The sequence below is a fragment of the Oxyura jamaicensis genome, chromosome 11 (genome assembly GCF_011077185.1).
Source record: "Oxyura jamaicensis isolate SHBP4307 breed ruddy duck chromosome 11, BPBGC_Ojam_1.0, whole genome shotgun sequence".
Taxonomy (NCBI): Eukaryota; Metazoa; Chordata; class Aves; order Anseriformes; family Anatidae; genus Oxyura; species Oxyura jamaicensis.
The window spans coordinates 11,884,883-11,902,254 of NC_048903.1; the positions used below are offsets into that span (position 1 = coordinate 11,884,883).

A 17,372-nucleotide genomic window follows, 5' to 3' on the forward strand; every position below is an offset into this window, starting at 1 on the left:
CTGTCCCGGCAGGGCGGCGGCGGCGGCAGCGGCAGCGGCGGCGACAGCGACGAGCTCCTCGGCGGCAGGCCCGGCGCTGCGCGGCCGGCCCGGCCCCCGCTGCGGTGGCGACTGTAAGGGGGGGGGGGGGGGGGGCAGGTCCAGTGCGATAAACGAGGCGGGGGGTGAGAGGGGGAAGTGGGAAGCGGTTCTCAGTTTTATTTATTTATTTATTAGTTTTAAATTCAGTGTCACCAGTTATGTTGGTAAAAGCAGCTGCCAGGTCCCTTAATAGGCAGCAGTGAGATTCTCCTTAGGCCGTCTGTGTGCCCAGAGGGCCCTTTCCTTCCATCTTGTGTGCCACGGCCTTTGTGGCCCCTGACTGGTCTTGAGCCAGCGCATCGGCGTTCCCTGGTGCTGGCTGTTTTTGTTATTGTTTGTTTGTTTGCATTGGTTAAGGGCTAGTAATGTCGGTGCTGCTTGCAGAGATCTTTATCCTGTTGGAAGTATCCTAAAGTCTTCATTCTTATCAAGCCTGTGAAGATCTGGGGCCTCACACTGTGACCCCACAGCAAATAGAAACTACCTGAGGAGCCCAGTGCAGCAGACGTGCTGAAGTGGTGCAGGCGCTCACTGTGTGACTCCAGGGTCAAAGGCAATGGAGAACTTAAGCTAAAACTGTTAGTGTACGCTGCAGTCTGTCTGTTACATGGTCAAATGATTACCCAAAACCTTAAAGATTTGTAGTTTTGCAAGTGTTCATGTTAGCCAGCAGAGAACCCAAAAACTTAGTGGAAGAGCTCACAGTAAGAGGCTGAGTATAGATGCAAATTATGAAGATCTTGGATGTAACTCCTTTTTTTTTCTTCCCCATTTTAGATAAACATCTCATAAAAGGAGATGATAAGAAGACTGTTGTAAGTATTTGCTTTTTCTTTCAGAAAAAGTTTTTAAAATGTTTAACCTCTTATTTTTTATAAGTGTACATACATTAGCAACTATTAAATGTGTCTGTTCGTTGACCAGTCTCCAGATGATGGATCCATTACTGTGTCTGTTATCCTTACAGATAAATATGAAGACGTAATGCGGGTTTACATCTGTAAAGATAACAGAAATCGAAAACCTAAAATGCAGGTTTACATTTATCTCTGTTAGTTGCAGTACAGTTGTGAAGGATTTGTGGAAGTGCAGGGAATTGCTGAAGGGACAAGTTGCAGTTTGAGGTTGGGTGTTGTGTGTGTAACATAGCAGTTGCTCTGTACTAGTCTGTGAGCTTTTTTTTTCTTGTTTTAGTTTTGTAAATTTCAGTGCCCAAATTTTAAATGTGTAGGTTCCTAAAAGTACTAAGTTTATAAATCAATTTTTAAGAAATGTATGTAATGGATACTGAAATTATTACTTCACTTAGCATTTATTTTAAGTTGAAAGTGAAGTTTAAGCCTCTGAGGTTGAGGTGTGGCAGGTGGCGCAGTGGAAATGTTGGAGGAGCAGCAGCGGGCGACCCCCTGAAGCCCTTAGGGCCATGGGGAGGAGATGGGAAGTGGCTCCATGTGCAGGGCAATGGAAGGTGGGAACACAGGCAGGCAGCTGGCTATGTGGGGCAGGGGGCAAAGAGTAAGCTGCCCCCTGCATTGTAGAGAGGAACTGCTGGCATATGTACTTTGGGGAGAGGAAAAAGTGGTGGTCTCTGGGGAGCCCCAAAATCCAAACTGATCCCTAACGTAGTTCTATAAAGTAACCTATTGATTTTATAAGGCAGCAGTATACTTTGTATGGAAAAAGTACGTTTTTACATACGGCATTTACTTCTTTGCAATAACACCATTTTTAAAGGTGGTCCTATTTTTCATCAGATATGTATCGAGGGGAACATTGCAAGTGGAAAAACAACATGTCTGGATTATTTTGCACAGACTACTAATATTGAGGTACTGGATTTGCATTTCTGTATCTTTATTTACATCATGAAGTGTTTGGTTGTCTTGACAAAATTGACAGTTAACTTAGAACTGTTGCTCCTTAGGCTACTGAGAAAGGAGTGGCATGTTGTGAGCCAGTGTACTTACTACTGCCAATACTTCAGTGTATATAGTCAAGTTGTAGAAGAGACTTAGATCATGTGTAATACAGCACTTGATGCTGAACTATCAATAAAACTTGTAGATTAGAGTTTGTACCTCTGTAAATTGATAGCAGCCCACATGGGTTGGGCATGTTTGGGCATGTTTGCTTATATGCTATTTCATGTAATTAAAAAAGAAATCTTACATTTGTTTTGTAAAAAGCAAAGACATATCAGTAATGATGTAAAGATGTCAATGTCACATAAGAGATTCCAGTAAATAGATAAAATAATACATTTGTCATATTTGTTCCTGGGAATTGCTTAGATCAGTATTGAATTTGTTTTCATATTGCTTAGAACAGGATTAAGGGAAGGCTGGGCTTCCTGTCTTTTAAACAAAATTTGAGATCAAACCTCAGTAAGCAGTTGCTTTTGTGTATGTCAGATGTTCATACTTTTTCCAGAGGACCTGGGAATACATTTTGTAAAAGGATTCCGCATAGAAATGCTTGGTTTCCAGATGTTATTTGGTAATGATCCTATGCAATAAATAACTATTAACCAAAAGGTAGCAAATATTAATTTGCTTGTGGTGCAACATTTGATAATAACCCAGTTAATTTCCCAGGTTATCAGATTTTCTGGTTCTACAGTACTCCAGCAGTTTTAGACCCTTTGTGAACCGTACGAGTCTCTTGTGATTTTACCTGCTCTAGTTGAAAGCTTTTTCTGATTATTTTTAAACATTATAGAAGTTTTGAATGCATTTTGACTTTTAGATCACAATAATTAATCTGAAACTAAAACAATGGCATTCTTGTCTTCTCTCACTTTGCTAACAAGTGTTATTTTCTGGGAAATCAATTTATGAAGGAACAAGCAGGTCGTTGAAATGCGGTTGGTACTCAGCTAGCCATTCTTTCCCCTACATCGTATTGATAAATGACTTGAAAAGTGAAATTATATCGGGGCCTGTAATCAATTCAGTGTTAAATTTTGAAGATTTAAAAATAATTAAAAGATCATGATAAGAAATTATATTTGTCTTTTTTTTTAACAGTGTTCATTGCAATATTTTGTGTTTTGGGATTCAGTGCTCTTTAATGAAGAGGGATGAACTTTTCAGTACATGTCTTGAATACTCTGACTTACCAAGCGAGTATTCAATAAAAGTAGTTGTAGACTTGTAGGGTCAAGTAAGTATTTTTGATCTAAAGTATGTTTAACATGGATTTTTTTTTAATAAGGTCTTGACAGAACCAGTGAATAAATGGAGGAACGTTCGTGGTCATAATATCCTGGTAAGTGATAGAAACAGATTGCACAGTTACAATAACTATTCTTTGTAGAAAGATGCAAATGAGGACTTCTTACCAGTCAGTAAAACTGTTATGAAAGGTGTGGTTGTGATTTCATACAGAAAAAAAAATAAAGCTCTATGATGCAAAAACCACTTTTACTGTGATTAAGACAAGCATATAGTAGACATGTTGAATATTAAGTGTTGTTTCAGCAGGGATTGTAAATTTTTATCTTTGTGTAGCTGAGTGCTGAGGGGCAGTGTACTCACAGAGTGCCTGCTTTCAGAACACCGTAACTCTGCCAAGGGAGTGTGACTTGGCTGCATAAAAGGGGTTGTAGGTAGAGGTCCAGACATAATACTGGATTATACACATTTTTTTACCGGGTGCAAGCTGAAGAATTTCACAGAAAGCCCCTACTGTGACAGTTGTATTTAAACCAACTTACATATATTTCAAAGAAGGGAAGAATGTCTTTGCTATTAATCTGCCTCAGATAACGAGAGGTGGATTTCATCAGTTAGTATTGTGAGACTGCTAAAGATGCAAAATTTAGTTCTGGGAGTCGAGAGTTTCTGCTGTCTTCAGGGTGGTTACCACTTATAATCATTCTCTGTGGGTCACATTTATGCTCTGAGACAGGGCTCAGACTATATCCACAGATACACTTTTGCTGGAGTGGTTGAAGTGATTTGTGATGCCAGCTTTCCTTGCTTGCATGATCACCTCCATTGCAAAAATCTTATTCCTGACCAAGATCTGTGCTCAAGCTCATCTGGAATTTGCTGTCAACACAGCATTGTGTATACACCCTAAGCCACATCTGCTTAAACATGTATTTGTTACCGTTACTGTTAGCGTAGGTCCTGTGGAAAAGTTGATTCCCCTGTGAGGATTTGCTGATGCTGTGCTTTATTGTTACTAGTAAAAGGGTGAGGCGTGCTTGGTTGTGTCATATCTCATCCCAGCAATCTGTGTACTTGAAATTAGTTTTTCATTCTGATTGTCAACAGGGAGAAAAGGAGGTCAGATTTATGGACTGAAGCCATGCTACTTCAGTGAATACACTGAATGATGCTTTATTTCAAGTCAGATCTTTTAACTGCATTGCAGGAGGGACTGGTGCTTGTAAATGTTGGGGGGAATTGAAGCAGTGAGAAGGAGAATCTGAGAAATCTCAGAAAGCAATCCGAGAAATGCTTTGAGGATCCCCTGGGGGGAAAAAATGTTGTAAGGGTCTGTATTAAAAGACATCTTTTCTGAGGCCTGAGACATGCTTACTGGAACCATATATGTGTTTCTGGATGGACTGGGTATTAAGAGAGTCTGCCACTGCACAAAAATACAGTAGCAGATATGTTTTTAGTTAGTATAGGTATTGCTGTAGTGCATAGTTTTGAAATACACAATTTCAATTTTTTGTTGTTCAACCTTAATAACAAACAAAAAAACACAAAACAAAACAAAAAACAATTCTGTCTTGCTTCTGTCTCTAACCCCAGGGCTTAATGTACCAAGATGCATCCAGATGGGGGATAACATTACAGACATACATACAGCTTACAATGTTGGAGCAGCATACTAGACCAATGGTAAATAAGTATGTTTTTCTTTTAACTTAAAGAACTTAACTTATGAAAAAGTTGGTAAGATGTGGTTATGAGGAATAAATATTTATTTTAATCTTGTATCTGAAAATTAGTGTTCTCTGTGTATTCTTTGTTCCTGCAGAGCATATGCATTTTTGATGCAAAGATACTGTTACTATGCTCTAGACATGCTCCAGAAGGGTGAAACACCTGCTCAGATCCTTTGCTTCCCAAAAGTAATACTGCTTCTTTTGCATCGCCCTTTAAGAGCTAGACTTGAAACAATAGCTTCATCACATGCTAATGACTTGTCTGTATTGATCGCTATGTAAACGTAGCTATTTCAAACCTTTGGCATGTTTTAATTAATAATAAAGATGTTCCATTGCTGTCTAGCACAGATTTAGCTGTTGTTTCTCATGTTTATCCAAAATACTTCCACTCAAATTTTATCTGTTGCTTCACTTCGGATGGTTTATGCCCTTTTTTCTTTTATCTTCTTTTTATCTGTTAAGTATTTCATAGCAGTGCTTTTCTGTTTTTCCAGAATGATAAAAATCTCATTCTGTTGTAGAAAAAGTTCATAAAAAATTTCCTAAGGATTGCCCAGCATTTTAGTCTGTACTTTGCTGCCACTTGAACCTCGCTGAAACAACTGATGATTCCATGGTGATTAACATGCAGAATACCTGATTGGAAAGAGCACTTCCAGGATTGTGTTGCTCTGCAGGAATCAGAACGTCAGAGAATCTAATCTGTCTTCTCCAAAATGGAGCACTGTTTGAACACATGCAGGAGTGGCTAAGGCAACCGTTCTTTGTCAGTGATTTCTTTGGCATCTGGGGGAGCAGAAGAACACTTGAGACAGCTTTAAAGTTCTTTCTTGCTACAGTTTTTCTGATGTAAGCTCTGTGCTATTGAGACAGTAACAAACTTCAAGATGGCAGCAATTCAGGTAGCAATAGTTTTTGTTGCTCTGTAAGTCCTAAGTGGATTGCTGCTTATTTTGTACTTCAGCTGCTGTGTTGAGTACTTCTGTAGCTACCTTGAAACCTGCCTGTGAATAAAATGTAATTACATAGGTGTTTAACCATGTAGTGACCACAAGTAAGATTATTTACACTTGGTTTTTGTGTTCCCCTTCCCCAGTGATTTTCCTTATGATAGGATCTGGAAGAGCTGAAAATGTTTTGTATTTCAGAATGTACAGGACATCATGTACAGTAAGAACTTGAGAAGACACAAGTGCTGATAAAATGTAAACTAGCTGGTGACTGTCAAGTTTTATTTCGTAGATTTCCACGGTAAGAATGATGGAAAGATCAATTCACAGTGCAAAATACATTTTTGTAGAAAATTTATATCGAAGGTACAGTATATTCTTTTCTACTTTTGTTTTCTGTGTTTAAATAAATAAAAGTGTCCAATGATGTCTTTGGTAATTTGCATCTAAGTAGTCTGTGCTTTTGTACCACTCTGTGTTGGAGTGGCTGTGTGCTTTGTACAGGGCCTGCTGTCCACTGGTAAGAGTAAAACCTAGAGGATGTGGGACAGTTGTCAGCATTCTTCACAAGTGCTCTTGTCTTTAGAACATCTTAGCATTTACAAAACTGTTAGTTGAAGTTATCTGCTCTCCAGCTGAATATACAAGTCTTGCTTAAATGAAAGCAAACAAATACTGAATCACTCAGAAAACTTGGGGCTATAAAGAATAATACTATAGAAGGGAGAGAACTAGATAGTGTTAATAAACTTAGCATCCAGGACTGTCATGTCTTGCAAGCAGGAACTCAAGCAACAAGCATTCTAGCCCTCACATGGTATTGCTCAGAATTAGAGTTCACAGGATCAATACAGACTCAAAACCCTTTGGCCGGTGAGTGAGTAAAGAAAGAACAAGAACTATTTGTCTGTAAATGGCATTTTCTGAATTGGGGTTTTCCTCCCAGCCCCCCAAAATGTGCTTATGGCAGTCATAGAGCTGCTGAGTCTAACCCATTTTTTAATTATTATTTTTTTGGGCCGCATAGTACTGTGGCCCAGGATAGAAAAAAGCATTTATTACCTGCCTTGGGTATAACTCATCCACTCTGTACTACTTAAATAGTGCAGCAATCAGCACAGGTATTTTTTATGATGCTGATTGTGTCTTGAAAATATGTAATGTTGTTTTAATGTTTTTTTTCAGTAGTCTTATGTGACAAAATCAGTTTCTTGCCCCTGTCTGCAGGGAGAACGGTGGCATGCCACAAGATGGCACCCATGCTACGTAAGCTTCTAGTCATTTACTTGAACTAGTTTGAAACTTTACAGAGAGACAATTAGATACGAGGCAAACAGGTACAGGGAGAGACATTATTTATCCCAGCCTGTATACAGTGGAAATGTAACTGTAATGCCATTTTTTTTTTTTAATTTGCAAAATTTTTTCATTGTAGACAAACTGCTTTTGGCAAACTTGGCTGCTGTGAGGCAAAGACTGCATATGTCAGCTTTGTGTTAATTTAGTAATAAAATTTTTAATGGTATCTAAGATGTTTTGTTACTTCAGCACTTTTTAATGTTGGACAGAAGGCACTTGTGTTTTGTTACAGTGAACTAGAAGCCAGCTGATGGTACCAATAGCAAACCAAAGTACGATATGAGTGTGTGTAAAAGGATTAGAAATAAAACAAGGAAAAACTGGTACTATGTGAAAATAGGCATTGATTCACTTTTTTTTTTTTTTATTTTTTAAAAAAGTAAATTAATTCCCTCTCATACCCTGTCTCCGGTGGTGGCCGCAAGTACTTGAAAGGAGTGTATTTGGTGACCTGTGGAGATTATTTTTTTTCCACGAACCTGTCCAGTCTCCTCTTAAGCATGCTTAGGCCTTAAGTTTCCAGGATGTCCTATGGCAGGCACTTCCATAGCTTTATTCCATATTACTTGTTTGCTGCCCTATCCTTACTAGCCATAGTTCTTGAAAGATCATTCAGACTTGTCTAAAAACCTAATGCTTCTGTGTACAATAAATAAAACTGCTTATACGAGAAGATGCTAATGGGTGTATGGATATAGTAGTAACCATAACTAAAGCAGAAATGAAGTCTGTTTCAGAGTTCTGAAAGCATGTGAAATCTCTCGCTTAGTATAAAGTTTTTTAACTTAAAGGTGCTATTGCTGTGATATAAAACAATTGTAGAGCCCTTATTAGGGGCTAGTGAAGGTCTTCTTAGTAACTATGGGTTTGTGCTTGGTACTGAATGCAGTTTCTGAACAAATTAGGAAAGAGAACAATTGAAGCAGTAGATAAAAATGTAAAGTCAGTGACCAAAGATGCATCGTGTTAGTCTGATCTAGTAATTGTGAATTGTGACAATTGGTCTGAAGTTAAGTATTTGTCAGGGAGGTTTTTGGAGACTTTCCTGAACAATTTTTCACGGAAGTGCAGGAGCTGATGATTGTAATGTGGCAGGAAATCCCATTTAAGAGACAGTGAGAGGGGAAGTGTCAGGGTGGAAGGAGGTTCTCATGTTGGATCGGTCTTTGGATTGCTGCTTTGCTTCAAAGAGAGAGTATGCTAAATTGTTCAGGTGAGCTGACAAAAATTTCAACTGTAAGATGGAAAGTATTAAGTTGAAAAGCAGATACATAAAATATAAATACACCTTTTATCATATATAATAACTTTTATAAAATTATTTTATATATATGTGTGTGTGTATAAGTTGATTGATTACAAAATAACGCTAGCATTGTGTAGTTCAGAGAAAAGTGTATTTAATTCTTGGAAGTATCTGGCAAAAAATTGCCAGGAGAGAAGGAAATACTAGTGCTTTTGTACAGGGCTTTTAGGAGGAAACATTACTTTCTACCCTTCTTATTGCTCACTCATGATCTATGAGCTAAAACTGAAAACAGGTGTGAAGCTGGGATACTGGAATGATCCAAAGAACTGAAAGCTTGTTTAAAGAGACAAAACCAGTGCCATATTCATACAGAACAGTTGGGATAATCACTTGTCATCTATTGGCACACCAGCTGCAAACAATAAAAATGGGAAAGAGTGATATTTGAAGAACATAACAACAAAAGAATAATTAGATAGATAAAAGCTGTGGATACATTAGATGCTGAGAAATTAGAAGATAGTGTCATCTCCATCAGAAGAACAAAGGGAAAATAGAAACTTCAGGCTTGGTAAACTTATGTAGAAGGATAATAGTACCCTGTGGCAGGGAAAAGGCCTTGTAACATTAAAAGATTACTTCCCGTGCTGTGTTTCTTGTTCGATTGCTGCATGAGAATTTAAAAAATCATTTTGTAACTCAATAGGTTTTGCAAAGGAAAATGTCTTTGTATCCTTCCAGATGCTTTTTCTCTCCCTATTAGTGTTCTGAGAAGGAAACTGCTGTCTGTAGGGTGGTGTTGTTAATTATTACATAGGTTAGTAAAACATAGGTTTCACTACATTACATAGGTTTAGCAAAAGATGTTTGCAGAGAACACAGAAGGTTGCCCATTGTAGAAATGAAATTATTGCTGCCAGGTTAAAGGTCTGCAAAACAAAACCGACCTCACATCTTTAAATTTTACTGAAAATTATATCAAAAGCATTCAGGCTCATGCTGCTCAACAGATATTTTCAGGTGTGTGGAAGGCCTTTTCCCATTAAATTCAAAATAAAGTCTCAGACTGTATGGTGTAAGCATGCTACAAAGATCAGATTTTTTTTTTCTGCTTTCTTTTCCGTAAGTGAACGTGTTGCTTAGGGTTCTGGTGTTAAAAATGCAGAATTCCTTTTTATTCCTAGTCTATACAAGTTCTCCCCCCTTAGGTGAATGTTTAGTTTAAGCAAAGGATGAAGAGCTGTGGAATATCAGCAATACGAGCTCTTTGATCCAGTGTCGCTCAGTATTTGTGTTTTGGCTTTGCAGGCTTTTTCCCAGAGAGAGAAATAGCGTAAGATTTACGACGATGATGGAAGGTTTAAATTGTGAGCCATTGCTGAGAGCTTCTCCGGCATGCACAGATTGCATGAGTGTCCAAGTTCTTGTTGTGATTGCACTTCTGAGTTTAGCACTGAAAGACATGCTCGTGTTAGGTGTAAAACTGTAGAAGATTTTTAAATGTGTGCACGTGAGTATACATGATATGTTGCAGGGTAAGCACTTGTACTTTCTCCCCTTTGAATTCATAGGTATTGATGGTATAAAGCTATTTCCACTCATTTAACTTTTGTGGTAAACCCTTTACTTGGTAGGATTCAAATGGCAGCAAACTTTTTCAAAGATGCAGCGAAACCTGTATGTTTAGGGACCATGAGCCCGATACAGGATCCTCATATGATTATCCAGGGGTGTCTGCTGACACAGCACAGGGAAGGCAAAGGCATGTTGTCCACCGGGGAGGTCAGTGCAGAACTGACGTGGATGTATCCTTTAGGTTAAGAATGTTGTTCTTATTTATTTATTTATTTATTTATTTATTTCTAATTTATTTTGAGCTTCCTGACTTCCAGAGTAAAGCAGCAGAATCTGTGTTTAGCTTACTTGTATCAGAAACATACACTTACTGATACATTAGAGGAATAGCAGTGAATTGGAAGATATTCAGCTGGATGGCAGATAAAAAAGGGAGGTGGTAGGAATACTGGTTTTTCTTTCTTGCATAATTAAGTGGAAATATCTTTCTGGATTATCTTCATTCGGTTTTGCAAGTGATCAACATGTTGCCAGGAAAATTGTTGAGAAATCTGTGGAATCTTTTTATTCAGCAGTATTTAAAATATTGCAATGTTTTTTAATCATTCATCTGGAAAGGACAGGTGTCTCTCAATACCTTATTTATTTCTGTTACAGAGTCATTTAGGGAAGAGAGTGGAGTGTGTGTTACTGTAATCAATTTCGAATACAAAATAATCTGAAACTAGTAATATTTGAGTATTTAGGAATACAGTAATATGAGAAAGCTCTGATACCAGTAAAAGTACAATGTGATTCTTAATATATCATCTGTAGACTACCTTTTACATGAGTTGTTTGAGATTTTATTATTCTTATTGAGATAACTTTTGGGGTAGTTGTCTCCAGTATTGTCTGTGTATTCTCAATACAAAGTTCAAATTAAGCGTGCTGAATATTTCAGGACACAAATGTTTCTTACAGTAGGAGTTAATTTTATTTACATGGTGTCATTATTTTTTCACTGCTCTTTACTTTGGTTTCTATAGTGCAATGTCATTGCTTCTGAGTAAATCAGGACTTCCTGGTGTCATGCAGTTCAGATATATTTGATATTATCCTGATGTAATAAACATGAGTAATAAATATAATAAATATCATTGACACTCATTTGTTATTATTGTATAAATGTCACTTTATACCACAACATGGTCATGTTTTTTCTTAGTCACCAAGTAACTGTTTCTTAACTGTGGTAGGAAACATTATTAATGCTTTTAACTGCTAATAATAGAAACTTTATGCTAATCAGTGTTTTTAGAAAGAGGAAAAAATTAGACTTCTATTTGTGTAGATAATGCTTTTTAAGGCCTTTAATGTTGGTTTTGTTTTCATTTCAAATACGCTGGAATAAACTGGGAGTAGTTCTAGTCAGGTTAAAAATCACCGGTCCATATGAGTTTAAAATTGATCTTTGTGTATCGTTCAATGAATGATGACTTTGATATTTTTTCAGCGGGAAAATGCCAGAGGTGGATTATGTTGTCCTAAGTGAATGGTTTGACTGGATCCAGAACAACACTGATGTTTCAGTTGATTTAATAGGTAAAATTTTGATGGGATCTGGTGGGGCACATTTGTGGGTGGGTTTCTTTACTCTGAGGAGAAAAAATACTTTTTTCTTCATAATCACATTATTCATTGTGGTAGTGGCTATGATGCATATCATAAGACAGTACAAATTCATGGACATTTCAGGGGTTGATTAACAGTAATGCCAAAGGGGAGGTTCAGTGGTGGTACCCAAATCAGGATCCTTTCCTTCTTTAATTTGTGAAGTTTCTTCTTTGCTTTTAAAGCTGATCCTTGAACATAACTATTATTTACCTATATATATGTGTGTTATATATATATATATATATATATATATATATATATATATATATATTCCATTGACAGTTTACCTGCAGACTTCTCCTGAAGTTTGTTACGAGAGATTAAAGAGAAGATGTAGAGAAGAGGAAAAAATCATTCCTCTGGTAAGGAGTTCCTTCAATATATGTGGTTACAATGAGCTTGAAAAACACGTTAATGCAAATATAAGTGCTTAAATCATATCCTGAGTGTATTTCCAAAATTAACTGCAGCTGTCTGGCGGAGTTGGACTTGATGATCCTTGGGGGCCCCTTCCAACTTGGGATATTCTGTTCTGTTTCCATTGTGAATTAAAACTTCAGTATTTGATTTTGGTTTACTTTATAAAAATGATCTATCGTGCATGCTGACTTTCCCAGGCGTTACGTTTGAGCGATCAGTGTACTATAGCTGAATGTTTTAGTACAGTATTAATCAACTGTTAATCTTCTCCAAGATGTAAAAAGCTAATTGTTTTTTGTATAATTAAATAGCATAAAGGCATCCTTTTGAAGCACAGATACTCGTGCATGCAGATGCTGAAAATTATCATCTGATATTACCAGGAAATTTGTGCTTGAAGAGCGTCTCTGCTTGTGTCTCAAAACAAGCAACTTCTTGAAAGTAGTTAGTATCTGGGAACCTGCTTAAAAATAAATCAGTAGAATGGTCACTTTGTGTGTCACATGTTACACAATAGCTTTTCATTAAACGGGCTTTCTCTTAAAGAAATCCTGAATGGAAATAAATAGAGTTACAGGAGACATGCTGTGTACTATAAGGTATGCTGTAGGAGACACACTGTATACAGTAAGAGTATCTACCATTGCATAGTTCAGTAGAAGTAATTGTCAGTTGAATGTTTATGTGAAGATAAGTGGAAAAAGCCAAATTTTGGGCCAGGTACAATTTTGCCTCGGACAATAAATCCTTGCTTGGGTGGATTTGAAGAGACATTATGTTATGTTGTAGCCCTACTGAGGGGCAGGAGGGGGAGAAGCCAGTTTGAATGAAAAATGTTAAGTGGTCTCCATGAAAAAAATCTAATAGTTGATGAGAGGCAGAATTGCTTTTAGAGGAAACTAAATCAGTTAGGAGAAACTGAACTTGCAATATTAGGAAAAACACTGACACAGGAAGTGCCTTCAGTATGTTTTCTTTGCAGTCTTACCCTTTTTGTCCTTACCTCCCTTTGTTGTATTTTTCTCTGTAAAATCTTGGGCCAGGTTATACCAGTGGGACATAAGCATGGTTTTTGATCTTCCAAGGTGCTGAGAGCCCTGTGCCCTTGTAAGCTCTGTCTCTTTGAGGTTCTTTATGGAATAAAACCATATATTTGGAATTAATTTTTCTCACATTTTATTCTCAGATTTACATTTTTGTTAGTGGAACTATCGGATGCTCGGATGCTCATTTTCATATGTAGTTGTTAACTTACTAACATACAAAAATTGCTCTATGTGTTTCATCCTTGGGAACGTGTGTTATTTGAATGCCTCTTTTCTAGGAGTATTTAGAAGCTATTCATCAGCTCTATGAGGAGTGGCTCATTAAACATACCTTATTTAAAGTTTCCTGCCCAGTGCTTGTGAGTATAATTTTAGTTATAACCAATTAAGCACATGGATTATTGTACTATTTAAATATTAAGAGTGGTAATTAGTGGTAAAAATAAAAATAAGCTGCTTTTTTAATAACCTTTGGAAAAAGAAAACCTTAGAAAAACGTTTACAGCTATCCACAGAGAGTAGCATAAGTCTGGTTGTTATCACATAGGAGGAATTGTGGGGGGCTGTTCAATTCTGATTGTTTGTAGGATCAGACACACAGCTTTTCAATGAATGCCAGATTCTGAACAGAGAAACAACTAAAGAGATTTCTAGGAGTATTTCAGTCTGGCTTCAGTGGTAGTCTTACTTTGCTCAAAAGCAAACATATATTACAGTGACATTATTTCTAATGTTCATGTTCTTGTTTTCAAGGTTATTGGAGCTGACCATGACATGCAGAAAATGATAGAAAAGTACGAAGAAAACCGGGACCAAATACTAAATCCATATAATATGCAACACCATTTATAGAAGTCTGTGGTACTTGTATTTTAAAACAAACAAGCAATGTATTTATAAAGTCTTGTTGGGGGGCAATTTTGAGTATTTGCAGTACTTCTGAATCTGTTTCTACTTTAGCATTACGCTTTGTAGAATGTTGTGGACTTCCCACTATGAAATGTTCAGAAACCGGTCACAAACAGAATATACTCCAATTCCCTTGCATGTTTTTAGGTTCTCCATCTGCTTTTCTGTGTCAATGCTGTTCTGTTGAAATACATCTCTTTCTCCCATTTCCCACTTACTGCTGTTTCCTATATATAACCTAAGTTTCTTCTTTTTTTCACCATGACAAAGCTGTTTTTGTAATTTGAAAAAAGTAGTTCCATACAAAAGGTGGGATGTCATGTTTTATTAGAAGAAGGAAATGAACTGCATCACGTTACAGTAGGTTTGTAAAACAGGTCATGTCAAAATAGGGTGTGTGGGTTTCTTACTTTAATCCCACGTACACTATTGAATTTCACTGAACTTGGTTTCTTCTGCTTTACATGAAATCACAATATAGCTCTGAGGTAGCTATGTATTAGCATAGTCACACTGAATTCGGTGGCAAAAGAATAACATAGTTTTTATGACTATGACTGCAGAATGGCTCTGAGGCCTTCTTTTTTTAAAGTCAGGTTTTTAAAAGGGCTTACTTCTCTGTTTTTCATAAAATCACCTTATTATGGCTCACGTGAGGACTAGTGAAAATACAGTGTGCACAGAACTCTGTTGTTCCTTTCAAATGGTGATATAAATAGTAGAATTAATTGATTTTTAACTTACCTGGGTTCTTAAATGTTTGATTTTTAAAAAAATAAAAATGCACGTAGTTCTTTCAGATTACACCTTGATCAGCTTATTGTGGTTTACAGGTACTTGGACAGTAGAGGAATGGGGGGCGTTAATTCTCGTGGTTGTTACTGTAAGTGTTAAGTTGCTCTGCATTTCCATGTTACTCTCTTCAGTGTTGTCTTCAAGCTGATGTTTTTAATGGAGCAGTTATGACTGTTTTTGCATTGCTTTTTCGGTTTAATTTTGTGGGGGAATAATTTCTGAAGTATGGTATATCTTTCGTAACAGCTTTGATTGGTTTAATTTGCACAAGCGAGGTTAACAGTACTTTAAAACACACTTGGATTAATGTTGTTGAGCATCTGTCATGGCTTTGAATTGAATGCTCCTAAAAATGGCTAATCTCCAAGACTTTAGTTAGTACTTCCATCGCTAATTGCCTAAGTGTCTCTAACTTGTTGACAGTAATTTTCAGTTACTTGACGTTTTTATGTTTCACGTGATCGTGAACAATATTTTATTGTATTACTATTTGAGATCACGTTTCATTTTGTAGTTTTGTGGCAGCTGTACATGAAATGACTGCACCTTTTTCCAAATCAGGAAATGCAGTTCATTTCTTCTTATTTCCATCTGGTGAGATTTTTTTTCCCCCAAATCAGTACAACTTAATAATGATCAGTGCACTGAGCATTTCTTAGCAAAGTACTAAATTAGTATGCTAAAGCTTGTGAACCCAGTTGCTGTTCTGTTGTTCTGTTTTAAAGCCTGAGAATTCTAGCTTAAAAATAAGATTTTGCATGTTAAATTGTTATCTTATTGACGTTTATTTGAATAGGGGTAGTGGTCATGCTTGAAACCTTCTGTAAAACTTTCAAAGTTTTTTTTTCTTCTATAAGAAACAAAAAGAAATATTTCTATAGAAATATTTCTGTAAGTTTCACTCATTTGCAATTTGATTATGGCTTGTAGAAGCTAATGATAAGTATTTTGTACGCTAGCTTGGCAGTCTAGAAAAGAGCATTTAATTGTTTTGTAAAGAGAATCCTGTGGTACAGGGAACATTACCATCATCTTTCTGCATTTCAAAACAATTTGGTTTTGAACAGATTTTTATTTTTTTTTCATGATCAGAACAGGAGTTTGGACAGGAGTTACTGATATTCATAATTATAATAAAAGATATAGCAAACAACTTTATAATTTATTAAAAATTACAGATTCAATGACTACAGAGTATGTTTATTTTATCATTTGCTATCTGTTGATTTTCATAAATAGATTTCTATGTATTTGGGATATGTATTCAGAACTGGGAATAGAAATGAACAGCTTGTTAGTTATATGTCATGAATGTTTGCAGTCAGCTATAGATTTGTAGATAAAAATATTGCAGGAATCGTAAATAGGTGTTTTTAAACCTGGAATTTGCTTTCTCTGAAATTTCTCAGTTCATAAGGGAGAGAATAAAAAGGACAATCAGCATTATTCTGATACGATTTTATTCCTTTTTGACTGTCAAAGAAATGATTGGGCAGCAAGTTGCCAAATATCATGGAAAGTATTCTGTTTCTGTAGGCATGCTGAACTTCAGTACCCGTGGAACAGTTCCTATAAAGAAGTTGCCACACATCTTGACTTCTAAGATGTGGTCTGTAACTTGGATGTGGGCTATATTTGTAGACTGAACCATGTGTAACTGTTTTTTGTACATTTTGGCTATCCTGCAGTGTGTTGTGGGAGTGCATCAGATAATTTAAATTTTCCTATGTTGTTTTTAATTTAAATCTAATAGAGTGCTATTGTTTACATTAGAGCATCTTCAATGTAGAATGGTGAGAATCATTCTCACTCTGAAAGTTTCAGATTACTTAAATAAAATCGAGGTAATTTAGCATCTTGCAGAAATGACTGGTGAGTCAGCCTTTGTGGTGTTGTTTCCCAATACCTAGGTAGCTAGTAGTGACTACCTTTTGGAACAGTGTTCAAATAATTTAAGAAAGTGTCTCTTTCCATTTCCTTTTTTTTTTTCTGGTTTCCTGAGCCATAGGTCTATCTTCATGTTTAATGCCCATGATGGAATTTTCTTCTGGAAATGTGTCAGTTTATGAGCATTTCTAAATTTTGACATAATATCCCATCCCAATGAGTTCCACATCTAAACTGCAAACTTTGTGAAAAGTGATTTTCTCCTTATGTATTATTTTTTCTTTATTGCATACTTAGTCTGGCTGGATGTCTTCTCCAGACTTTGGTATTTACCTTGTTCTGGTCAAGGTGTCTTTAGCAATCAGTACCATCTGGGAGCAGCGTGTCAATTGACTTGAAGACAGAGAAAAAAATCAAAAACTGGCAAAAAATCAAAATGTTAAACAGTTGCATTCTTGTCATCTGGCCTTCTGTGTACTCTCTTCTAGCTTGGGAAGCATGTTTAGATCTTGTTTGATTAAATGCTTCAGAGTTGA

At 36.6% G+C, this 17,372-nt stretch overlaps 1 protein-coding gene across 1 annotated transcript; it reads left to right on the forward strand.

Moving 5' to 3' along the window:
* Positions 1 to 6: 6 nt before the first annotated feature.
* TK2 (thymidine kinase 2) lies at positions 7 to 16,139 on the forward strand. The gene is made up of 10 exons (XM_035336359.1): positions 7 to 113; positions 859 to 896; positions 1,836 to 1,910; positions 3,295 to 3,348; positions 4,851 to 4,940; positions 6,233 to 6,306; positions 11,619 to 11,707; positions 12,062 to 12,141; positions 13,524 to 13,604; positions 13,999 to 16,139. Exons 5-10 carry the CDS (start codon positions 4,857 to 4,859, stop codon positions 14,095 to 14,097), a joined length of 507 nt encoding a protein of 168 aa, XP_035192250.1. The 5' UTR covers positions 7 to 113; positions 859 to 896; positions 1,836 to 1,910; positions 3,295 to 3,348; positions 4,851 to 4,856; the 3' UTR covers positions 14,098 to 16,139.
* Positions 16,140 to 17,372: the final 1,233 nt, after the last annotated feature.

What these genes read in the sequence shown, in the direction of transcription:
- TK2 (XM_035336359.1), top strand. Translation starts at nt 4,857, where the DNA reads ATGTACCAAGATGCATCCAGATGGGGGATAACATTACAGACATACATA. An exon ending in AGCAGCATACTAGACCAATG is followed by an intron (nt 4,941 to 6,232) that starts GTAAATAAGTAT and finishes TTTATTTCGTAG; the next exon opens with ATTTCCACGGTAAGAATGAT. An exon ending in GTAGAAAATTTATATCGAAG is followed by an intron (nt 6,307 to 11,618) that starts GTACAGTATATT and finishes ATATTTTTTCAG; the next exon opens with CGGGAAAATGCCAGAGGTGG.